Raw genomic sequence first — 22,735 nt, 5'->3', positions numbered from 1 at the left:
TGGCAAACGCCCCAACTCCCCCCAAATCCACACCAGCAATCTTGGCAGCAGCCCGGTGTTTTTATTCTCTGAAAAGGTGTTGGTTCAAGGAACCGCTGCTTAATTTAGCAACCAAAAAAAAATAAAAATCAATAGCCCATTAAGAAGAAACTAATTGCGACAGCCTCTCTCCATGTATCACTTCAGCAAACAAAGCTGCAAATTAATTTGCTATTAATTGGTATGTGCACTTTGAAACAACAGAAAGGCATCAGCCGCCTTCCTCCTCCTGAACGCTTTCCCCGGGCGCGCGTCGCTGATGAACTCCGGAGCCGCAGCCGAGAGGCCGCCGGCACCGCTCGCACCGACACCTCCCTCCGCCACGAGACAAACGGCGCCCGATTGCCCCCCGGGAGCACGGGGAGCCCCGCAGATCCAGTGGCCAAAGCAGCAAGGTCAGCCGGGTGCCTTTCTTCAGCGGGATTAAAGGCGCTCTCCTCTCCCCCTCCTCCTCCTCCTCCGATGCCTTCCGTAACCCCCACCCGCTGCCGGCGCACGCCTCAACGCTGCTGTTCCGCTGCGGAAAGCGGAGCTCGGGCAGGAGAGGTGGCGATGGCCGTGGCTGGCGGCGGGCAGGACGCCGGGAGGCAGAGCGCGGGCGCTTGGGAGGAGGATGGAAAGCGGAGGAGAAGACCTTCCGCCGCAGAGCGGCGGAGCGGCTGTGCCCTGCCAGGGGAAGCTGCTGTGGCGCACGGATGGGGACATCGTCCCCGCCTGCGCCGGGGGGCCGCGGCCGAGTCGCTCTGCCCGCGCTGCCGCAGGGTGAGGCCGTCCCCGAGCCAAACCGAACTCGAGAGGAGGCAGCGAGCCGTACCCAGCGGGGGGGGGCTCGGCGGGGACCAGCGCAGGGCACTGCGCCCTCCTGAGGAACGAGGGCTGAGGTGGGATGGCTCAAAAACTACGTGGGAGACACGCGTGGGGAAACTGCAGCCACCGCCCTGCGATACAGAATGGGGTTATAGCCAGAGACGGCCAAAATAACCCTTTCCCCTCTCCTCAGAGCACTGGGAGAAGAGCGGAGCGGTCTCTGGCTGGGGAACCGCACCAGTCCAGAGCGCTGCATCGCCATGGAAGTGTGGACAAAAAGGGGACAGTCTGGATTGCAGAGAAACTGAGAACAGTGCTATCATAGATCCATCAAATGGTTTGGGTTGGGAGAGACCTTGAAGACCATCGAGTTCCAACCCCCTGCCCTGGGCAGGGCCACCTCCCACCAGCCCAGGCTGCCCCTGAAGAAACTTAGGGAAAAACCCAACATGCACAATAATGAGACTATCTCAGCCCAAAAAAAGAGAAGGGAGGATGGGCTGTCAGCACGTACGTTATGGGCTGCAGGAGGGATGAGCAAAATCACTTTTCCCCTGTGTCCACAGCGGACAGGACGGGGCAGAGAGCTGCAGGCTGCGACTGCAGCAGGAAAGTTTCGAGGTGGACTCGGTAAAACGTTCCTGACACAGAGGAGCACAATGCAGGAGGTGCCACGGGAAGAGGCAGCGTCTCCGTCGCCCATTCAGGGCTGGGTGGAACAGCCATCCATGGACAGGCGCCCATGGGGGATGATGATCCCTTCCACTCCTCCTCGTCCGGGACCCTCCGCTTCCGCATTCATGTCACGGCGCGTTTGAGCAGCTCAGGGAAGAGCAGGATGAGGGAGGCTCTCCCAGGGCTTCTGCCCCAGGCAGCAGCAAACTACACAGCAAAGTGGGAATACAACGGCTGGAGGCAACGCCTGGAAGTCCTCCTTTTGCAGCAAAGTCCAGAAAAACACTCTCATGCTCATAGGAAAAGTAAGGCTATGCCAAAATCCTTAGGAGGAAAGCGAGTCAAGCGAGCCTTGATTCCGCCAGGAGGCTCAGCCCCATCAGCCCTGCTTTGGGTGCTGTGTCGTGCAAAGCACCTCACCCCCAGAGGGCTTCCCCAAATCACAGCTGACCCCTCGTTACCCCCTGGGGAAGAGGAGCCCTCGCGACCAGCCCTGGTCCAGCCAAGCCCTGCAGATGTAGGCACATCCTTCACCGCCGCGAAAGACTCACCCGCAAAGGCGGCGCAGTCGCAGCTCCCCGGCGGTGGATGCCGCAGCACCGGGGAGCAGCAGTGCCCAGAAGGACAGTCCCTGCGCCCCCCCCCCAGCCCCACGGAGGGGAGGACCATCTCACCCACTGCGCACCCAGTCATTCCCAGTATCGCTGCCCGTGCCTCTGTCCCCCTCCAAGCTGACTCCAGCTCCTTGGCTTCGCTCCTGAGATGGGGCTCTGCTCCAGCCAAAACGCTTCCCAGGTGGGAGCACACCCCACCCATTAAATGCTCGCAAGCAGCTGTGGGGATTTTATATCGCTTCCTCGCCAGCCCCTGCAGACCCCCATTGCTTCCCTCCTCCTCTCCATCAGGCTGCGGAGAGGACTTTTGCACAACGTCCTGCCCTCCCCTTCCCGAGAGCAGAGGGTTAAAATACGATTAACGCAACCACCCTGGAGCTGATTAACGCAAACACCCTGGAGCTGAGAAGGACCCGGGAGCTCCCACGCCCGCCCGGGCAGATGCAGTTTGGGTCCAAGCTGCAGTGGCGGGACCACGACTCCCTTCTCGCGCCGGCGGTGGGGACGGCGGGTCCCACTCCGCGACACTGCCCCAGCTGCTGCCCCAACCCCGCTCCGCAGCCGGCCGCGTCCCGACGGCTTTGCCATCCGAGCGCTTTGCAAACACTAACTAGTTTACTTTAACAGCAGCCCCAGAGGAGAAAGAGGAGGTGGTTCACAGGGAACGTGAAGCACGGCGGCATCACGGTTGAAGGGATTTGTTGTTTCTGGGCGCACCGCTGGAGGTGCCCCCGGCTCTGACGCGGGGTGCGGGCGGCGCGCTGAGCCTCCAAAGCAAACTCTGGCCAATGCCTTCCGGCTGCAGAGGGGGTTGTGCAGCACTCAGCCCCGGCACATCCCACCTGTGCACCGAAGGAAGCGGGAGCTGCCGGCAAAACCGCACGGGAGCGCAGGAGGCAGCGATGGGAGGGGTAACGCCGCCTCCCCCCTCCCCGCGAGCCGAGCTGCATTTGCTGCTCGGTGTCACCTGCGCTGCGACCAGGAGCACCCGCCGTCCCCCGTGCACAGAGCAGCCAGCAGGTCCCGCAGCCTGTGTCCCTTCCCGGTGGCTCCCAGTCACGCCACCCTCTCCTGCAGACCCCCGGGAACCCTCCCCGTGTCCGCCACCACTCGGGACTAAACTCTCCAAAAGAATTCCGCCTCCCACCAGCCCCTCGGCACCAGCGATGCTTCCCACCACGCGCTCATCCCCAGGGCAGCCCCCGGGGAAAGGGCACAGGAGCAATCCCATGCATCCCGCCACTCCAGCCAGGAGCTTCCCGGTGCGCCTTCCCCATCGCCCCCAGTCCCCCCACTGCTCTCACCAACCTCCACTTGCTGGCAGATCTGTATCAGCTTCGCCATCTGGTTTTCCAGTTCACTGTTGCGTTTAACCAGGTTGGTGAGATTCGTCTCCAGGGTTTGCTGCGAGTCCAGAAGTGGGAGAGGAGAAAGAGAGACAAAACAGAAAGATCAGCAAAGCCGGAGGACTGTCCCCAGTCCCCCATCAGCGACCGAGACCATTTCCCACCCAACACACCGCCTGCGGGAGCGACAACTTGAGTAACTTTGGGCGAAGGCTCTTGGGTTTCTTGGCAGCTCCCGCCCATGCTGGTGGGTTCTGCGAGTGCGGTTACCCCCCCGAGACGGGGCAGCCGCCGCGCTCGGCACCGCGGTGGCCCCGAGGATGTCACCAGCTGGAGGTGACAACGTGGGTGTCTGCCCTTCGCTGCCCCTCGGGAGACGGGCTGAGGGGCCGCGCTGGGCTGCGCTCCTGCAGCACAGCCCGGTTCCTCCTGCGCTCCCTGGAAAACTTCACGGGCAGCCGGAGAAACATCAGGAGTATCTAAATTTCTCAAAACTGTCCCCAAACCACTCGCTGCTGCGGAACCCTCGGACACGGTGGGAGAGGCTGGACGTGCTGCTCCCCACCCTCCGACCAGGGAAGAAGCCAGCGCGGCGGTTTTCGCCGTCACTTCGTTTTGCACGCGGTAAGGCAGCCGGACAAGAGCCCGGTGAACCACCAGAGAGGGGGTTCTCTCCTTTGCCAACCGCCTCTGCCGGAGCAACGCGGGCACGGGCGGCAGAGCACGGTGGCAGCTCCCGACCGAGCCACGGGGACAGCTCACTCTGCGCGGGGCAAAGCCCTCCCCACCTCCTGCTGAAGCCCCCCACCGCCGCCGAGCCCTCCCGCCACGTCCTACCGTCTCATGAGGGTACAAAGAGCTTCTGCTCCTACGGCCGGGGGGGGGCTGCCGCTCTGAACCACCTGCTGCTACTTCCATCCCTGCTCTCCCCTCCTCATCCTCTGTCGGTACCGGAGACAAAAAGCCCCCGGGAGAGGGCTGTGGTCCCCACCGGGAGCCGCTGGTGTTTCCCTGCCCAGGGCACCGGCAGCACCGGCGGATCGCAGCCCCGGCGGCGCGGGGGTCCCCGGGGACCGCCGTCTGCTTGGGCGCCTGCAGGGCCCCTCTGAAAAGATCCCGATATCTGTGGACAGGCAGTGGACTCGTATTTTTTTGGATATCAATAATTTAAGTGACGCCGCATTTCCATTAAAATCCGCAGCTCCACTAAGAGGAAATGTTTTATAACAAAGTGCTCGCTACCTGTTGCAACGCTTGTCGGGAAAATGATATCCTATTAATATTTTAAACTTCAGGGCTGGAAGAGGATCCCTGTGGTGTGTTATTCATCCTCGGCTAGAAAGTGCAGTCCGAGGCTTTCATCGAGACCCCAGCAGAGCCACAGACACGGCCTTTCCCTGCAGGCACCCACGGTTCGGGGCCGGTTAGCCAAGAGAGCCCAACGATAGTCATGAAGCACCGGCGAAGCGTTCGCTCCCGAAAAACCACTGGCTCCTAAAATACTCGGAGCTCGGTTGCAAACCTGCAAATTGCTCGCCGACGGCGGGTGAAGCAGAACAGAGAAACGGGCCTGACAGGGCGCCAGAGCGCAGGGTGCCTTCGCTACCTGGAGAGCGCTTCGCACGGCGACGCTCTCTCGATAACGACAGCGCCGGCTGCTAACCGCTCCCGCCACCCTCCTTCCTTACAGCTCGATGTTACGAAACGTAATTTGACTAAAGCATTGAACGTTTAACTTGCTAATTACCTTCCTCATCACCAACTCGACCGCACTGAAACCGCGGCCGCTGTGCTTTCGTGCCGCCGGGCTGCTGGCGGGGGGCCGGGCAGGGGGACGAGCTGGGGACGCTCGCTGAAGCACGGGAGCCCGGAGCCCGTTTGCGGCACCCCAAGTTTTCCGGGGGTCAGCACCGCTCCTCCCCCACCCGCAAACGTGCACAAAACCTGTCCCTGAGCGCTCATCCCTGCGCTAAGCGCACGCGGACACCGCAGCGCCGCCGGAGCAGCCGGCGGTGGTCCGCTCCGATTACCGACGGCTCCCGCCGCGAGCACCCTCTCCGGCTGCTCCCGGTTGCGCCGGGCTCCCTCGGCGAGGCACCGCCGGCTGCCGCAAACCCTCGCGCAGCACGTGGAAACGCAGATGGAACCGCTTCCTTCTGTTTAATTTGCTGAAACAAATAAAATATACTCGAAGCTTTGATTACGCCAGCTGCTTATTTTGTAGGTATACATAAATTACAGCAATTATAGGGGGTGTTTTTTAATTGCGCTATAACACGCTCATAATTTCCCCAAACATTCCCCTTCTGGCCTGAAACGCAGAATATTTGATTTCTCTACAATTGGGAAGAGAAGGGAGAAAACGGAGACAAAAAAGGAGCCACCGCCACGTCCTTGAGGCAAAGTCACGGGCGCTCGGTGCGACCAAGGGTCCGGGCGGCCCAGGCGGGGGGAACGCGCTCGCCCGGGGACGGCGGCGCCCGCGGAACACCCCCTCAGCACCAAACCCTCTCCGGCGGCTCTGACAAAGCAGCTCAGCGGCTGCACCCCCTCACCCGCGGGTCAGCAGACGCAAATCAATCCGTCTGGCACCGACCGAAGGCGATGAACAGCGTGGCGCTGGTGCGCGAGCACCGGTGGTCGTGTTTTACTTAGTCACGCGCACAACGAGCAACAACTTCCCGATTCTCCTTTTTTTTTTTCCCAAAGGCCAAACAGGCAGCTGAGCTAAATACGGGTTTCTCTATTCCTCTGTGAAGATGGCGTCAAGGTTGGGGGTTCACGACAACTTTAGGAAATTACAAATATTAGCTTTCCCTGTGACCCGCTGAGCTTTGTCAAACAGCACGCTGCCCGCCGCCGGCGGGAGCGCAGCCGGCACTCCGGGCGCACGGGGAGCCGCGCTCCACGGCAGGTCCTCACCCACCAGTCTGGCAACTGGTCCCTACTGGGAAACGCAATCAGGCCGGCGGCTTTGCCCGGTGGGGAGAGGGAGCAGAGCGGGCTCGGAGCCCCCAGCGGGCTGCCAGGGGGAGGGCCCAGGAAACCCTGGTGAGTGTTTACTTTCAGTGATTTATTGTGGGCTTTTCTGTTCATTTTTTGGTTCATTTATAATTGCTTTCAACAAAGGACGCAGGTCCCGGCCCTGCTCCCTCCACGAACCACAAACACAAACCCCGCGCGCACACGTGAACGCGCGCGCAGGCACCAACGGCACCGCAGCTGCGAAATGCCCCCCCGCACGCCCGACCCGACCGGGGGCTGCGGGACGGGGGGTCCCGGGGGGCGGCGCTCCCACCTCCCCGCCGGGCAGCCCGGGGACCGCGCGCCGTGTGCTGCTGCCAACCCCAGCAGCGACCCGTCCCTCTGAGACGATGTCTATAGCCAATTCCCAGCCCCCAGCAAAAATCAAAATAAAAAAATATTAAAAAAAATCAGGGGGAAAATATGACAAGCGAGTCGGCCGCCTGCCGTCGCTGGGAGAATTTCCCCAGACAATAGGACAAGTGACAGAAAGACACGACTGAGCTGCCGAGCGGCTCCCGCGCAGCTCCCGCCCGGTGACACTAACGCAGTTTTAAGTCGCTTTGGAGCACGACACGGTGAGTAAAGGTGGGACCGAACCGCCGGCTCTGCGCGTGGCACCACCCAACCGGCAGCGCCGGCCCAGAAAACCAAGTGATTCGTTACGGCGAGGTGCTGACGGTGTTTCTAATTGTGCTGAAGAGAGCCCAGCGCAGGAGCCCTGCGCCATGGGCAAAGCGGCGCTGGGGCTTCTCCCACCAGTCGGTCACCTCCACGGAGGGGGACAGGGACCGAGAGGGAGCATCTGACCAACAGACAAGGAGACACCTGAGGGAGCACTTCAGTGCACTGCAATGACAGACTCAGAATCACAGACGGGTTTGGGATGGAATGGGCCTTAAATCCCACCCAGTCCCTCCTCTGCCCCGGGCAGGGCCACCTCCCCCCAGCCCAGGTCGCTCCCAGCCCCGTCCAACCCGGCCTTGAACACCCCCAGGGATGGGGCAGCCACAGCTCCTCGGGGCACCCTGCGCCAGGGGCTCACCGCCCGCACGGGAAAGAATTTCTTCCTAATGTCTAATCTAAATCTCCCCTCTTTCAGTCTAAAACTGTCCCCCCTCATCCTACCACTCCCCTCCCTGACCCAGAGTCCCCCCCAGCTCTCCTGGAGCCCCTTTAGGCACTGGAAGGGGCTCTGAGGTCTCCCCGGAGCCTTCTCTTCTCCAGGCTGACCCCCCCACCTCTCCCAGCCTGTCCTCCCAGCAGAGGGGCTCCAGCCCTCCCAGCAGCTCCGGGGCCCCCTCCGGCCCCGCTCCAACAGCTCCGTGTCCTTCTGCTGTGGGGACCCCCCGAGCTGGAGGCGGCACTGCGGGGGGGTCTCCCCAGAGCAGAGCGCAGCAGAGGGGCACAGTTCCCCCCTCGCCCTGCTGGCCACACTGCCAGGGGCTCGCTGGGCTGCCAGCGCACAGTGCCGGCTCATGGGGAGCTTCTCGCCCACAACACCCCCAGGGCCTTCTCCTCAGGGCTCTCTCCAGCCATTCCCCCCCCAGCCTGGAGCTGTGCTGGGGATCGCCCCGGCCCACGTGCAGCACCCCGCGCTTGGCCTGGTTGAACCGCATGAGGTTGGCACAGGCCACCTCTCACGGTGCACGGGGCTCCCCGTCACATCCACCCCAGCGGCACCACGCGTCCTGCGGTGGGAGTCGCCCGTCCCGCCCCGGCGTGCGGTGCTCAAGCGATGTCCCCGGTCCCCAGCCGGGGGTGCTGGGGGGTCCCCAGCCCGTCCCCTTCACCCCACACAGCCCAGCGTGGAGCCATCTCAGCCCAGCCAGACCCGGGGCTGGATGCTGCTCTCGGAGGGGCAAATCCCCCCTTTCAGTGGCGGTGCCCCCACGTGCAGTGGGACAAAAGAGGCGGGAATGACGCGGAGCCCAGCGGGACGCTGTGCCGGGCCGCGCGGGGACGCGGGTGCAGCGGGAGGGCAGGGTCGGGAATGGGTGTCCTCTGCACGGCCCTTCAACAGTCGGCATTAGCACACACGGTATCCAACGCCTCCTTGGGAATTCAAATTTGAGAGGAAAAGAAAAGAAAGAGAAGATTTTAGGAAATTTAGGAGAAGGAAATAAAAGAAGAAGTAAACAGGGCGAACTGAATGTAAAATTTGCAGCTGTTTGTTGTGCCGCTGCCTAATTAGCACGGACTGGATTTGCATCTTATCTGAGCACATTCTTTCGGACTGAGCGAACCAACGTGGCTTGAACTCCTCCGGTTACGGGGAGCAAACCCCTCTTCTGTCTCCCCTCGTGTCAGACACCAGAACACGCCGGGTTAGTGACGCTTACCCCCCGGCCCCGGCCGGCTTTGCGCATCCCCCTGCGGGACACCATTACTGGATCCCAGCAGCTCTGGCGCTTAATTACTGGACGGTCCCAAACCCAGCCTAACGAGAGCAGACGAACCTGTGCACAAGTCTGTTTAACCACCAAAGCGGCAAGGCGCTATTTTCTCCTCCTTCGCATGGCAGCTCTGCTGAAGGGCTCACGTGTGGCTCCTTCCCTCCATCCTTCGGCGCATCCCTGCGGGTCCCCATCCCTCCGTCCCTGCAGAGCACGAGGGAAGGACGCACCGGCCCTGGAGGCAGCGAGTGCTTGAGCTTGCCTTGATTCCCTGCAGGTTTCCAGAGCTCCCGGCCAGGCGCCCCCGAGCGTGGCCGGACCCGGCGCAGCTCTCCGCCGGCAGCACGGCGGGCAGGGAGGCAGCGGCGGCTCCCGCAGGCAGCGGTATCGCGCATCGGGGTTTATATCTGGCAGCGTCTCACAAGCACCGCTTTGGCCGCTGGCTTGTAACGTCTGGAGCTCCTCGCCACAGAGGGTGCAAGTCCGCCGCTGACGGAGGGACAGGGAATCGCCACGCGGGCGCTTGCTGGGGAAGGTGCCCAGCGGGCGATCGCACGCGCTGATGTCTCCGAAACGGGGCACGTCCCAGTTATCCACCAGCGAAATACAACCCGCTGGAGCGTGGAGCCCAGGGGCCACCCTCCGCCTGCTCACAGCAGCGCTGCCCAGGCCACGCCACGGGGGATCGCCCGGACAGGCAGGGTCCCGCGCTGCCAGGGACCCCCCGGGATGCTCCTGCCCCCGCCTCATGCCCTGGCTGCCCTAAGGAAGGCTGCCGGGGGCTTCTCTAGATGAGGAACGCGATTCCTCCCAGGGGAAGCGGCCAGACTCCTCCGAACCCATCACCTAAGGAGACAGTAAGCTTTTTTTACCCTTCCCATAATTGCTGTGGTTTTCACTGCTCTGGACGCCGGCGCTGCGGGTGATTTTCTCAGCCGCTCCCCCGGGACCTGGCTGCGCATCAAGGCACGAGGCTTCATGAGAGCCCAAATTCCCCTGCCCCGGCGGTAGGGAGGGAAGCGCTCCGTGCCCGGCAGGTGCAGGCAGACACGCCATCGCACGCCTGACGGAGCTTAAGAGCAGCACCTTCAGACGCTCGGCCGATCCGGAGCCCCGCAGCCCCCCGCCACCCACCCTGAGCCCGGAGCCACGGCCGGAGGGGTGGGAAGGGTCCGCGGCCCTGAGGAGGGCGCTGAGCAGAGCGAGACGGTGCCCCCGGGCGGCGAGGGGGGTTTGCTGCCCAGGGATGTGCTTACCCAAAAAGCAAAACATTTCCAACACGTCGACCTTCCCTAATAGAAAGGATACAGGAAAAATATCTGTCGCGACTGACCAAACTCTTCCACCCAGCGTCCCGCGCAGGGCTGCAAGCAGCCCTCAGCCTCCAGGCGAGGGCCTCCAGCCTCCAGGCGGCCCTCCAGGGCCGCCCTGGCCTCCACAAGAGCCGGCATCTCCCCGCGGTGGGTGCAAAGCTGCAGAAACCTCAGGCTGGTGGCCCCAAAGCACCGCAGCCGCCACAGCCCGCTGTTGCCCCGTCCCCTGCCCTGCAGCGGGGCAGGACTCAAGGGCAGACCCCGGCAAGGGCCATGTGCCCCGCGGTCCCACCCCGCACCTTCACCCCTGTGGGTGCCTGGTTGACAGGAGCCGTGGTCTGGACGTGAAACGAAGGGTCCATCAGTGTGCGCAGAGCTGCCGGAGCTACAGAGCAACCTCGAAGCACAAAGAGCAAATTGCTTCATTAGGGTGAGAGATCACAGAATCACAGACGGGTTTGGGTTGGAAGGGGCCTTGAAGACCACCTCATTCCCCCCCCCCCACCCCGGGCAGGGCCCCCTCCCCAGCCCAGGTCGCCCCAAGGCCCGTCCAACCTGACCTTGAACACCCCCAGGGATGGGGCAGCCACAGCTCCTCGGGGCACCCTGCGCCGGGGGCTCACCGCCCCCACAGGGAACAATTTCTTCCTAATACCTATTCTAAATCTCCCCTCTTTCAGTGTAAAACCATTCCCCCTCCTCCTAATGCTCCCCTCCCTGACCCAGAGTCCCCCCCAGCTCTCCTGGAGCCCCTTTAGGCACTGGAAGGATCTGACGCCGAAGAGTGGCAGTTACCAATGAAGACGTGACGGCAGCAGCCGCCCCTCCTCACGCCAAGAGCCTGGAGGAAAGCAAGAGGAGCGGACAGGGCTTCTCCCCACGCTCTGCCCGGGCGCTCCCGCTGCCCCGTCAGTAGCCCATGGCCACCAACGACAGAGCCGTCCTCAGGGGCTCCTAGGTAGGGGAGTGCCGTCCCCGCAGCAGCAAAGACACGGTAGCGAGAACAGCTTGTTTATCCTTCGCAGGAAATTCCTCTCCTCCTGCGGCTCCAGACGAGCTCTGGTTTTTGGCAGGACGGGCGGGAGGATGGGAACCGGACCGGCATCCCTCGCGAGGAGAGCTACAGCAAACCCGTCCGATTCACACCGATGTAGCTCGTGACCACCGAGGCAGTGGAAAATCCCACAGTCGGAGTGAAGAGGCCCTTAAAATGAAAGGACGTGTCACATTTTCCCTGACCCGGGTTGTCGGTGCCCCTGACGCAGCCCCGGCGCCACCACGGCGTTACGCCCGCAGGAAAGCCCCGTCCCGCGGCCGCTGCCCCCCGCAGCCCCCGGGAAACCCCACCTCTTCCCGCAGTTACAACGGCTCCCGCTGCTGCAAGCGCATCCCCTCCCGCCGCAAACCACGCCGTGCTGCCCGCGGGGCCGATGCGACCACAGGCGCCTTTGGCTTTTGGGGGGGCTGCCAGCGCGCCCGCCAGCGCTTTGCCCCGCACCCGCTGCCAGGGGCTGCGCGCTCGCGGTGAAAGACCCGTCATGAATTATTGGAGCGTCTTCCTCGCCTGCTGTTAAACCCAGCCCTGCAGGGCTACAGCACCCGCATTCGCCACGCCAACGAGGTGGCCCAGGGCTGTGGACCTCAGGGGGGGTAACACCACCAGCGCAACCTTGGCCCCTGGGTCTTCTGCTCAGGACCTGCCCCGCGGCTCCCTAACGAGGTGCAGAGGAGACGCGCTCAGGACGGGGGCCAGGCGTGCCAACACGCGAGCCAGCTGCCCTCACCTGGCTCCGCGGACCCCCCTCTGCCCCCCCCAGGTGGTGACGCACCCACCGTACCCCCTCCCCGCCGACCCCCCCCCCCGCCGGCGGGACACGGCCATTGGAGGGATCACAGCCACCTTTCACAGCTTTGGGGGCTGGAAGCTCCTGGAAAAGAGACCTTAACACTGACATGACCGGAGATACCGTGCTGCGAAGCTCTGCAGGCTCCAAAGCACCTCCTGGATCTTTGCTCCAAGGTGCAGTGGCTTTGTCAGAGCCCCTCTCCTCCCTCTGCCGGTGACAGTCCTTGTCCACCAAGGGGGACAGCACCTCCCGTGAACGTCCAGCTGCATAATGGCACCTACACGTCTCTCTGAAGCCCACCACACTTCTCCAAGAGTGCATCCCTCCGAACGTGGCAAACTGCCGGACCTCTGCGTGGTTTTACTGCCGCCGGGTCTGGGACCGCTCCTGAGCATCTCTCCATGCCCGCGGCACAGCCTCGCGCACCACGGGGACACAACCGAAGCACATCCTCAACTACAGAGGAGATTTCAACTTCTACCAACGCACACGAACGCACGCAGAGCTTTTGTCTTCCTAAGGTACATCTGGTTTCTCAACTAAAGAAATGAGAGGACAAAAATAGCCGCGGGTAAAACTCGCTGCCCGTCAACGGGAGCGACCCGGGGTCATGCTCACCGCTTCCCAGAAACTCATTCTTTGGCCCCATTCCCCCAAGAAAACGACAAAATGTTTCTGCTCCTACAGAAAGGCAACCTGAGGAACGGGGTGGGGAGAGCGCGCTAATCCTCCCGTAAATCAAAGCCGTCCCACTCAGTTCCAAGGGGGGAAAAAAATCACATGAAACAGTTTAATGTTGTCATTGCTCCAAAGCTGCTGATTAGTTGCAGACTCGGTCTGAAGCATCGTTTTGGCAAGTCCTGCCGTCTGGTCGCTTCGCGTGCATGTCAGGAACTTACACTTCCCTGTTGGCTCTTTTTTTGTCCCTGCGCTACTTCACCGACACAGGGGCTTTGCTTCTGGAAATATTCCTTCAGGCAAAGACCCTGTAGGAGCCCAAACACATGCAAGTCCTTGGCACGAGTCATCCTCCTCACCGCGGAGGAGGAACGGCTCACTGGAGACGGACAACCTCGTGCTGCTGGAGCTCGTCCACGCAAGTGCAGCGCTCAAGGAACGAGCTGTTCCCTGGCAAGCCACGTCGATGCGCTTCCCTGGGTAAAACAAGAAAAAGGACAAAAACGAGCCAGCTGGTACCCCTCCCTGTTCCGGGGTGACTAGACCTGCTCCTACGTCACCCCAAGCCACGGGGGACCACCAGGGGTGAGGGCTGCTGCAGTGAGTCCGCACGACCGCAGTGCGCGGAGGGGAAAGCCCCCGCAGCACAGCAGGAGCGGCTCCTGGGCTCGCGTGTGCCTTCTCCGGGCAGCTGGGGGAGAAACCCAGGATCGCCCAGCGGAGAGCTCAGCCTTCACCCTTCCACCAAATGAACTTCCAGCAGAGGCTGGTTCCCTTCACCCCAGAGACACGGCACTGCAGGGCACAGCACAGCCGCTTTTTGGGTGGTGTCTCTTCTGCACCCTTCATCAATGACTGGGACGTCTGAGTGCCGCCTCCAGCTCGGGGGTCCCCACAGCAGAAGGACACGGAGCTGTTGGAGCGGGGCCAGAGGAGGCCCCAGGGATGCTGGGAGGGCTGGAGCCCCTCTGCTGGGAGGATGGGCTGGGAGAGGTGGGGGGGTCAGCCTGGAGAAGAGAAGGCTCTGGGGAGACCTTAGAGCTCCTTCCAGTGCCTAAAGGGGCTCCAGCAGAGCTGGGGGGGGACTCTGGATCAGGGAGGGGAGCCGTGGGACGAGGGGGAATGGTTTTACACTGAAAGAGGGGAGATTGAGATGAGATATTGGGAAGCAATTCCTGACTGTGGGGGCGGTGAGCCCCTGGCGCAGGGTGCCCCGAGGAGCTGTGGCTGCCCCATCCCTGGGGGTGTTCAAGGCCGGGTTGGACGGGGCTGGGAGCAACCTGGGCTGGGGGGGGGTGGCCCTGCCCGGGGCAGGGGGGGGGGGGACTGGATGGGCTTTAAAGGTCATCTGTAATCTTGGGACAGATCTTGTTATGACATTCCCTTCCAGGCTGTGGAGGGACAGGGACAGCTGGCAGCTCGCCTCCAAGACCCCAAACCCCCGGCTGTCAGAGGGCACACACCGAGGCACGCGGCTGCCCGACGGATGCGGGAGCACCGCCGCACCTCTCCATTAACCACCTGCCCACGGCTGACCCCACGGGGGATAACTGCTGCCTGCCAGCCAGAGTGACAGCAGGCCGCGCAGGAGGTCAGAGCCTGAGGAGCACATCTGAACGGTAACCAGCTTCCACAGCCCTCCGCCCCGCGCTGCCCTGCCGGGTCAGGCGGGCAGAGGACGCTCTGCAGCATCCATCAACCCAACGGCAGCTGCTCGCGCCTGCGCGGGTCCCCCAACTGCCCCCGTGCCCACCAGAAGCGATGCTCAGCGGTGGTTTGTCCCAGAGGTTCACAGCCGGAGCAGAGCGGCAGAGCCACCCTGGAGCGTTTGCTCCTCTCTCTGGAGGATGCGGTGGTCCTGATGGGCTGCTGCCACGGGCAGGAGGGGACGCTCTGCTGGCGGCGACGAGCCTGGAGCACAAGGTGTCCCCAGGGGCTTTCCCCTCTGCCCAGCAAGGTCCGAGAGGAGAGGTTATGTTCCAGGTTGGGCCACACTCCTTCACCTTCCAGCCTAAAAGCATCCAGCTACAAACAGCGGCTAACGAGGCACTACAGTGCACTTAACGAACGCTTCTGCAAAAATACGGCAGAAACGCACACGGCTTATTTAGGTCCTTCAGTGTTTACATCCTTTAATCTTTTCAAAGCAATTCTTCTACCACTGGATATCATCACGGCTTTCTGTATCATCGCAGCACTGTTGAAAATTGTTTAAATATTTTATTAAATTCATCCTGACTGTGACAAGCCAGTTTTTATTCCTGAAGCCATCTAACCATTATCTGCTTGTTTGAGCTGTCCTATTTAAATACTCGGAGACTTTGCTCCCCGGCTCAGGCTGCGTGCTTTTCAGCTTAAAAGAATGTGATTTTCCGACATCTTATTAAATTTGCTACATTTGATGTAAGAATTCCCAAGCCGCGGCGAGTCCCGAGCTTATTTGTTTCTCTTGCGCTACTTTTATTTATTCCTTTAAAAAGACAGAGGGGAAGGAAAAGACTTCCACTGCTCCGAGCAATGCCTTTTTCCAGGAATTTCCCTCTAGTGAGCTTTATTCCAAGCCAGAGCCAGGAGGTCGAGAGAGGCCGGTCCCTGACGCCCTGCCGCGGGTCCCGAGGGCTGGAAGGGGAAGAAACCTCCCCACGCTCCCCATCCCTCAGCCCTGCCGCGGGGACGGGCGACGCTGTGCCGCAGGAGCCGGCAGCGGCCGCCGCCGTCCCTCCCCAGCCACGCTCCACCCCCGCCAGCCCCAGACATCCCCGGGCTCCTCTGGGAGAGACTCTGCAACCCACGGGAACCGAGCACCGCCTGCGTCCCTGCTTCGCTGGGAAATCCCATCCCTTGGACAAATAAGACAAATAAGCCATTCGTCGCCTCTCTGGCCACGGTGGCAGAGGGCGCGCGCAGCCCGGGCAGTGATGCCGGCGCCCTCCCTGCGACGCCGCGGGGGGCAGCAGGCTCGAGGTGAGTCAAACACACGGTTTGGCCAAAGCAAATGTTTCCCATGGACTGAAATGAAAATTTTATTTCGGTTTTGACCCACTCTAGCGGGGGGAAGGGTGGGAATGAGCTAACCAGACTCGGGCAGTTCTTACATAACCTCTGCAGCTGCACAAGGCGTTTGGGCTTCCCAAATTTTTAATGCTGAGAAGCAGAAATCATTAATAAAAGACCATTCTCCTGACATGAGACATCAAAAAGGAGTTGGGCGTGAGGTCGAGAAGCAGCTCTCTCCCCATCGGTGAGGAAGGACACTCGATGGTTTGGCTTGGACACCAGCACCTGCAGCACACGCGTGCCCCGGCTGGGAAGCGCAAACACACCCCAAATCATTCAAAATTAGGAAAATCTGAGGTCTTTTCAAAGCTCTTCCTCCTTCCTAGAAAGTCACAGTCAGAAAAATACCCCTGCAAAATGCTTCACGGGGAGAAGGGTGGGAACCTTCAAAACCAAGTGATTTACCATATGCCTTCTCCGTTCCGGCTCTCCCTGACCTCCGGGCGCCGAAGCACGCGGCCACGGCACCCCAGCGGGCGCCCGGCCCCGGCCCCGCCTGCTCGCGCGGGTGATGAATGGCAAATCTGCCCTCTTGCCAGGAAACCCGCCTCGCTTACCCAGAAAAGCAACAGCAGCTGATGGTTTTTCCTGACGACCCTCCGGAGGCTGCAAGGGAACAAGCGCCTTTCAGCTCCCGGAGGTCCCGCCGCAGGTCCCCGCGGGGGGGGACACGGACGGACGGAGGATTTGTGCGCTGGCAGCAACGCGGAGCCCTTCCTGAGAGACTCAGGGGATGCAGACACCTGAGGTGACCCAGCGCCGCCTGGCAGGGCGTGCTAGACCTCCTGGGGTCCGTGAGACCCCGCTGGGGCGGGAGGTCCATACGAGTTCCCGCGCCCGGAGAGCGACACCAGCAGCATCCCAAGAGCCGGACGGGGGAGAACCCCCCCGGCGCGGGGCGGGGGTGCGGCAGAAGTCACGCACGGGAGAGGGGCTTCAGAGGGCTCGCAGCAAAGCACAGCCCGTAACGCCGGCAGACACCTCAGAGACGCGGAAAGGAGCAGAAGCCGGAACGCAGCGAGCATCCGGAGGAGCCCTTCTGAGCGCAAAGGGATGACCGGAGGACAAAGCGAACCTCAGCGCAGGTCGACAACAGCCGAGCCGCTGAGCAGAGAGCCGCTGCGCCGCGGCGGAAGGGCTGCCAGCCGTGAAACAGGAGTGGGACGGAGCCACGGTACCCCGCTGCCGCCGGCTCTGAAGCCAAGAGAGAACAAAGCTCCTTTCAAAGTGTAAAAGATAGACAACGCAGCTTCATTCCCATAAATACGTATGTCCTCGCGGAAGAATCGGCTGGTGGAGCAGAAGATGCGTCCTTTGAAGGATTCAGGCATGTAGGCAGTGGGCAAAGACCAACAGAGAAGTTGCCCTTAGAAGCCGCCCCGAAAAGGAAGGGAAGGGCCGGTGAGCGGAGACCAACCCCAGTGACCACGAGCCTTCCTGGGTTCACTAATGACAGTGCAATTATGCTAATTACGCTCGCTGCAGATAACGGTACGGCCATGAAGAGCCCTTAAGAATATTCCTACGGGTACGTGGGACTCTCACGAGCAGGTGGGGTTTCCCGGAGAAAAGGCTGACAAATACTGACCTGAGGCACACGGGGAGTGTCAGAGTAGCGGGAGACAACGGCCACCGATAACGTCTGGGATCGATTATTAAAGACAGAAGAGGCCAAGCTAACCAAAACAGCATCAACAAACATTTTTGCCATTAAGGCTTCCTGAGGAAAAAGATAGGACTATGAGGGAGAACAACATGTGGAGAAGAGGTCAGGAGGAACTGTGGGGCGTTCCATGCAAAGGGACAAACACAGTCAGTGACGGGGATCCCAAGGGCTTCGGTGGGCCGGGGGGCGGGCAGGACCCCGCAACGGGCCGGGGCTGAGCATCCCGCAGGAGGCTGTTCCCACAACGCTCCAACTCGCAGCAGAGCAGGCGGAAAACGTGACCGTCACGAAAGACACAACTACCACGGCTGCCATGGACGTTCTAACAGATGTGGGAAGTCCTCATGTGAATTACGAGCAGTAGGAAAAACGTGCCCTCGATGAACCAAACAGAGGAAAGCAGCGGTATGGGTCGTTGGAGCAGCAAAATTGTGATAAATTAAGAACTTCTTAAGACACTTGGAGACCTGAAGCTCCAAATGGGAGGGAGAGCCAGCTCCACCTCTGGGGCTGCTCCCTCGTGCGAGGTCCTCCTCCCCCCTGCCCTCCCCCCGGCCCTCCCCCCGCTGGAGCTCCGCCTGGAGCCCGTCCCCTCGATGTCGATGGGCACCGGGGGTCTATGAAAAGGCTCAGGTGCTTCGGCGGTCACTCCCTGAGCTGCTCGGGTTGCAGAGACCCTTCGCTCGTCGCCTTCTGCAGCTCTCAGTGGGGCTCACAACCAAGGCGGCCGCGTTAGTCCAAACCTCGCTTGCATTTACGCTCTCGGAGCTGGGGGACACGGCGATAGGGGAAGGAGCGTTATTCGTACATCTATTTCGCTGTCGTGACTGAATGATAAACAGCACGGCGCCTGCCATTCCTTCCTCGGTGAAAGTTGCAATACGTGAGTATATAAAACCACAGCGGACTGCGCCGGCTCCAGTCAGCATTTGAAACCCGGACCGCCCGCCCGAGCGACCGCCCGGTGCCCCCTCCGGAGCTGCCAAACCCTCCCCGAGTTCCGAACGCTCTGACGGTCCTCCCGATTAACAGTGTCGTCTGAAGAGCTTAAACACCCGATCTGAGGCTGCAAACGGGAAACTTGGAATTTGGCACATCATTTACGCAAATCGGTATTTGCACTTAATAAACAATCAAGCCTCTGTTGCAGAAATGAAGAGATGGAATTCAACGAGTACTCACTGAACAGAAAGTTTAGGAAAGTGCTAGAGAGAAATTCATGGAAGATTCATACGTTTCTGAGGAACATCTGGTTGGCATTCAACAATGAAAAAAGACGCTTTGTGATTTTCACCGGATAGATAACGGTTTTATCAAAGGTTCACTAATTGCTTCATTCAATTTCTACCGCACCTCCCAAACCAAATTAGCAAAATTCAAGCAAAAAGTAATGAAAAACCGCAAGGAGGGTGCCTGCTATGCCCACTTCTCCTCGCTGCCTGGTCTGCACATCAATATTTAGATTCAGCTGTTCCCAAACTGAATATGAAATGCATAAAATGAATTAGAAGTAGAATTCACGCCTAAACACCAGGGAGATATGTTTTGAATTACAAATACAAAATTAGCTTGAAAGTGAAGCTAAAGCTCCCGCATTTCAAATTATTGCAGAAAACGTATTGAATTCTGCAGAGATCAGAAAGATACGGCACCAGAGGTCGACGACAAGCGGCGGGGGGGAAATCGATTCAAGGGGAGCTCGACTTGTGTTACGACCACGACCCAGAGTTTAGCTTTACTAAGCCAAAACACCGCAGAACATGACTTTAAAATATTAATCGGCAATAAAATGCATAAATTGTATCTGCAAACGGCTCGTCCTCCGGCTTGCCTGTCAGCCCCACCTCGTGCGCCTATTTGCTCGCTCGTCCTCTTCGCACCCGTGGCGTTTATCGTCTTCGTCGCCACTTTGCTGCGACCCACCACGGCGCGGGCGCGCAACTCTTCCCCCTGCGGTGGGTCTGTGCCGGTTCCTCCGGCCGGGAGCCGGACACAGGCAGAGTCCCACCCAGGCGGAACACCCGGCGGGTCCGTGCTGGAGGAGGACAGCGGGATGAAGGTTTAGGAGGAGGACAGCGGGGGAAGGGACACGAGTGCTTGGCGCCTGTGACCGAGGATGGGGAGAGTGGTGGGTTCACGCCGAGGGGAACTGCGCAATGAGAAACCCCAAAAGAAGGACACCCCCCTCCTGCGCCAGCGGGAGGAGAAGATCCCAATGAAGCTGCCAGAATTTGCCCTCTCACAGCATCCCAGACTGGTGGGGGCTGGAAGGGCCCTCTGGAGCCCCCCCAGTGCCACCCCCCGCCAGAGCAGGGGCACCTCCAGCAGTGGCACAGGACACCTCCAGGCGGGTTTGGAATGGCTCCAGAGGGGGAGACTCCCCCCCTCTCTGGGCAGCTGTGCCAGTGCTCTGCCGCCCCCACAGGAGAGAAGTCCCTCCTCAGGCTGAGATGGAACTGCCCATGGTCACGTTTGTGCCCGTTCCCTCTTGTTCAAGACCACAAAGCAGCGGCAGCGCTGGCCCTGCCGGCTGCCAGCCCCCTCCCGCCACCGCCCCCCGGTTGCAGGCAGAGCAGCGGGGGCGCTGGGGGCTTGGCTGGGGTCCCCCGCCGCATCTCGCCCCCGGCCCCAACCCAGCGGCGGAGAGGGGCCGAGCGAGGAGCAAAGCCCCTCAGGCTCTGAGCCCCGCGGCTGCAGCGCCACGCACACCGCTCCCTCCCGGCGGGAGTCTGGGGAGGGGGTCTCACCCACACCACGTCCCCGAAAGCCCCATCCCAGCCACAATGCCTCGAGGAGGGCTGTCACGCAGCCACGGTGGGGCAGGAGCTGCCCGCGCTGCGGCTGCAACTCCCGTCCCCCCGCCGGGCGCATCCCACCCATGGGGACCACGGCTCAGCACCCCCCAGCGCGGCGGCCAGAAGCACCGGGACAGCCCGGCCAAGGCAGCACCCTCCCGGCACCCCCGCGACAGCTCCGCACCCGTCCCAGCACAGGGCCGGGGAGACGTCGCCAAAGATGTTGAAATATTGACTCCTCTAACCCTGAGCTGCTCCTGACCCCCCTTCTCGCACCCCCCACCCCCGCGCCCGCTCCCTCTTCCAGGGTCCCCGGCTGGAGAAGGGGCACCGGGACGGCTGCGAACGGATGATAATGAAACACAGAGCCGACGATCCGGTGCCTTCCCCCCCCCAGCGTGCCCTAAAAAAACCCAGTTCCCAGCTCTGAGGATCAAACGAGCCGATCAAACGCTCCGGCAGCTGCTTTTTAATTCCCCATTGCTCCAACGCCTGCGCACGCTCCAGAGCCTTTTTTCTTCTTTTCCGTCCCCCCGTCTCCGCAGCAGAAGTAACGGGAGTTCGGAGCCGCGGGAGGGCAGCGGGCGGAGGCACCACCAGCGGGCGCGAGAAAGTCAGAAATCAAATGCGCTCTCCACCTGCCCACGTACCGAAGGATTCATCTCGGTTTAAAACCTCCCCCGGGAGTCGGCGGGGAGGGCAGCGTGGATGGGCTGACCCCGGGCGGAGGACGGAGGTGCTCCTGGGACCTGGTCCTCCTGGTCCAGCTGGGGACGTCTGCTTGCAGGGGGGAGAAAAGGCAAGGTTTGCCCAGAGGCCTTCCTGGCACGGGGCTTCCCCAGAGGCAAAGCCACGGGCGACGAGCACAGGGCGAGGGAAAGGATTAGGAAGTTCGTAGGGTCTTGCAACGAGCACGGCAGGGAGCTCGGGCGCCCGCGCCCGCCCAGCCGGGCATCGCCCCCACGGCACGCCAGCACCGGAGGAGCCGCAGGGGGGAAGGGCAGACACCTACCCTGACATTCACACCGTCATTTTGGTCCCGAAATGGATGGACAGGCGCCGCGCTCCACGTTCAGCTTTGCCAAACCCATTCTGTAGCCATGGGAGAGGGGCTCCAAAACCGGCAGGTGACAAACCCGGCGGATGGAAGGCACGCCGGCGGCAAGCAGGAACCCGCAGCGGCTTGGAACGCCCGCGCTTGCCTTGCCCGCGCCCCTGAGGAAGGAACCGGCGCCGGGAGGACGGTCTCGGCTCCACGCAGCATGGCCACCACGCGACCGCCGGCTCCTGAGCCGCCCGCTTGGCGGAGAGGAGGAAAATCTGCTGGTGGGCACCGCTGTAGGATAAAACATGGAAAAGCTTCCTTAAAGCCAGGTTCCCCACGCTTCAGCGACGTTTCTCCCCAAATGGGAGGTATTTAGGCCCATGGCAGGGGCAGAAGGGGGGACAAGCGACCAGAGAAGCTCCTGCAGCCCCCAGAGCAAAGATCCGCTGACTTCCCAGGGGCTCCCTTCCTTCCGCGGGAGAGCCGGATGGGCAGGGGACCCCGAAAATGGGGAGGCTTTCACAGGGAAACGCCCCTAGGAAAGCTGCACCGCTTGGTGGCATCGCTCTCAAAAGCCCGGGCAAGCGGGGACAGTTTGCCTAATGGCTATCGCAGCGATGAGAAGCATCAAATTATCTTCCGCAGCACACAACAAATAGCGCTAATGGTAGGGATAATGTCGAGCGGAATTACACTGGATTTTAAACAGCACTGATAGCACATGTTAAGCAGACATATAATTAGCGCTGTGGCGCCTTGATAATATTAATAACATAGCTAATTATACTGATATAAATAGCAAGATTAATTGTCACAAAACATCACTATGGGGCTCGGAAAGGCATCCCCAAACCTCGCCACCGTCTGTCAGCACTCGGCCACCGGGGCCACGAGAGACAGCAGCAAAGCGTCCTGGAGGGCTTGACTGATCCCTCGCCCAGGGCCGGGTCCGTCCCCCCGTCCCCCCGAGGGTCCTTCCCGCCCCAGGGGCCGCAGCCCCCCCGGGGCACCCTCCGGACACCAGCCAAGCGGGGCGCAGCGACGGCGCTCGGTGAGCACGGCAGGGACACCGCCGTCCCCCCAGAAGCCAGGGCTGCTCGTGGACAGGCCACCGGCCGAGCACCGTCCCGTCCCCTCCATGTCCCGCGGCACTCGGCGGGGTGGGAGCCCCGGCCAGGTGCACCCGCAGCACTCGCAGCACCCACAGCATCCGCAGCACCCACAGCATCCGCAGCACCCACTGTGCGCATGACACCCACAGCACCTGCAGCACCTACAGCATCTGCAGCACTCACAGCATCCGCAGCACGCACGGCACCCGCAGCACCCGCGGCACCCACGGCACCCACAGCACCCGTGGCACCCACAGCACCCGCAGCACCCGCAGCACCCGCAGCACCCACGGCACCCGCAGCACCCATGGCACCCGCAGC

General features: G+C 61.6%; 1 protein-coding gene across 1 annotated transcript in view; it reads right to left on the bottom strand.

Moving 5' to 3' along the window:
• MID2 (midline 2) overlaps positions 1 to 22,735 on the bottom strand; it is a 109,341-nt gene that overhangs the window by 31,907 nt on the left and 54,699 nt on the right. The window contains exon 3 of the mRNA XM_082488080.1: positions 3,444 to 3,539. Within this exon, the coding sequence (XP_082344206.1) occupies positions 3,444 to 3,539 (96 nt within the window). The remainder of the gene's footprint in view (positions 1 to 3,443; positions 3,540 to 22,735) is intronic.

This window comes from Vanellus vanellus, assembly GCF_965231255.1.
Source record: "Vanellus vanellus genome assembly, chromosome: 10".
Lineage (NCBI taxonomy): Eukaryota > Metazoa > Chordata > Aves > Charadriiformes > Charadriidae > Vanellus > Vanellus vanellus.
The sequence above is the reverse complement of the archived record's forward strand: the minus strand, read 5'-3'. Positions and strand labels throughout refer to the sequence as shown.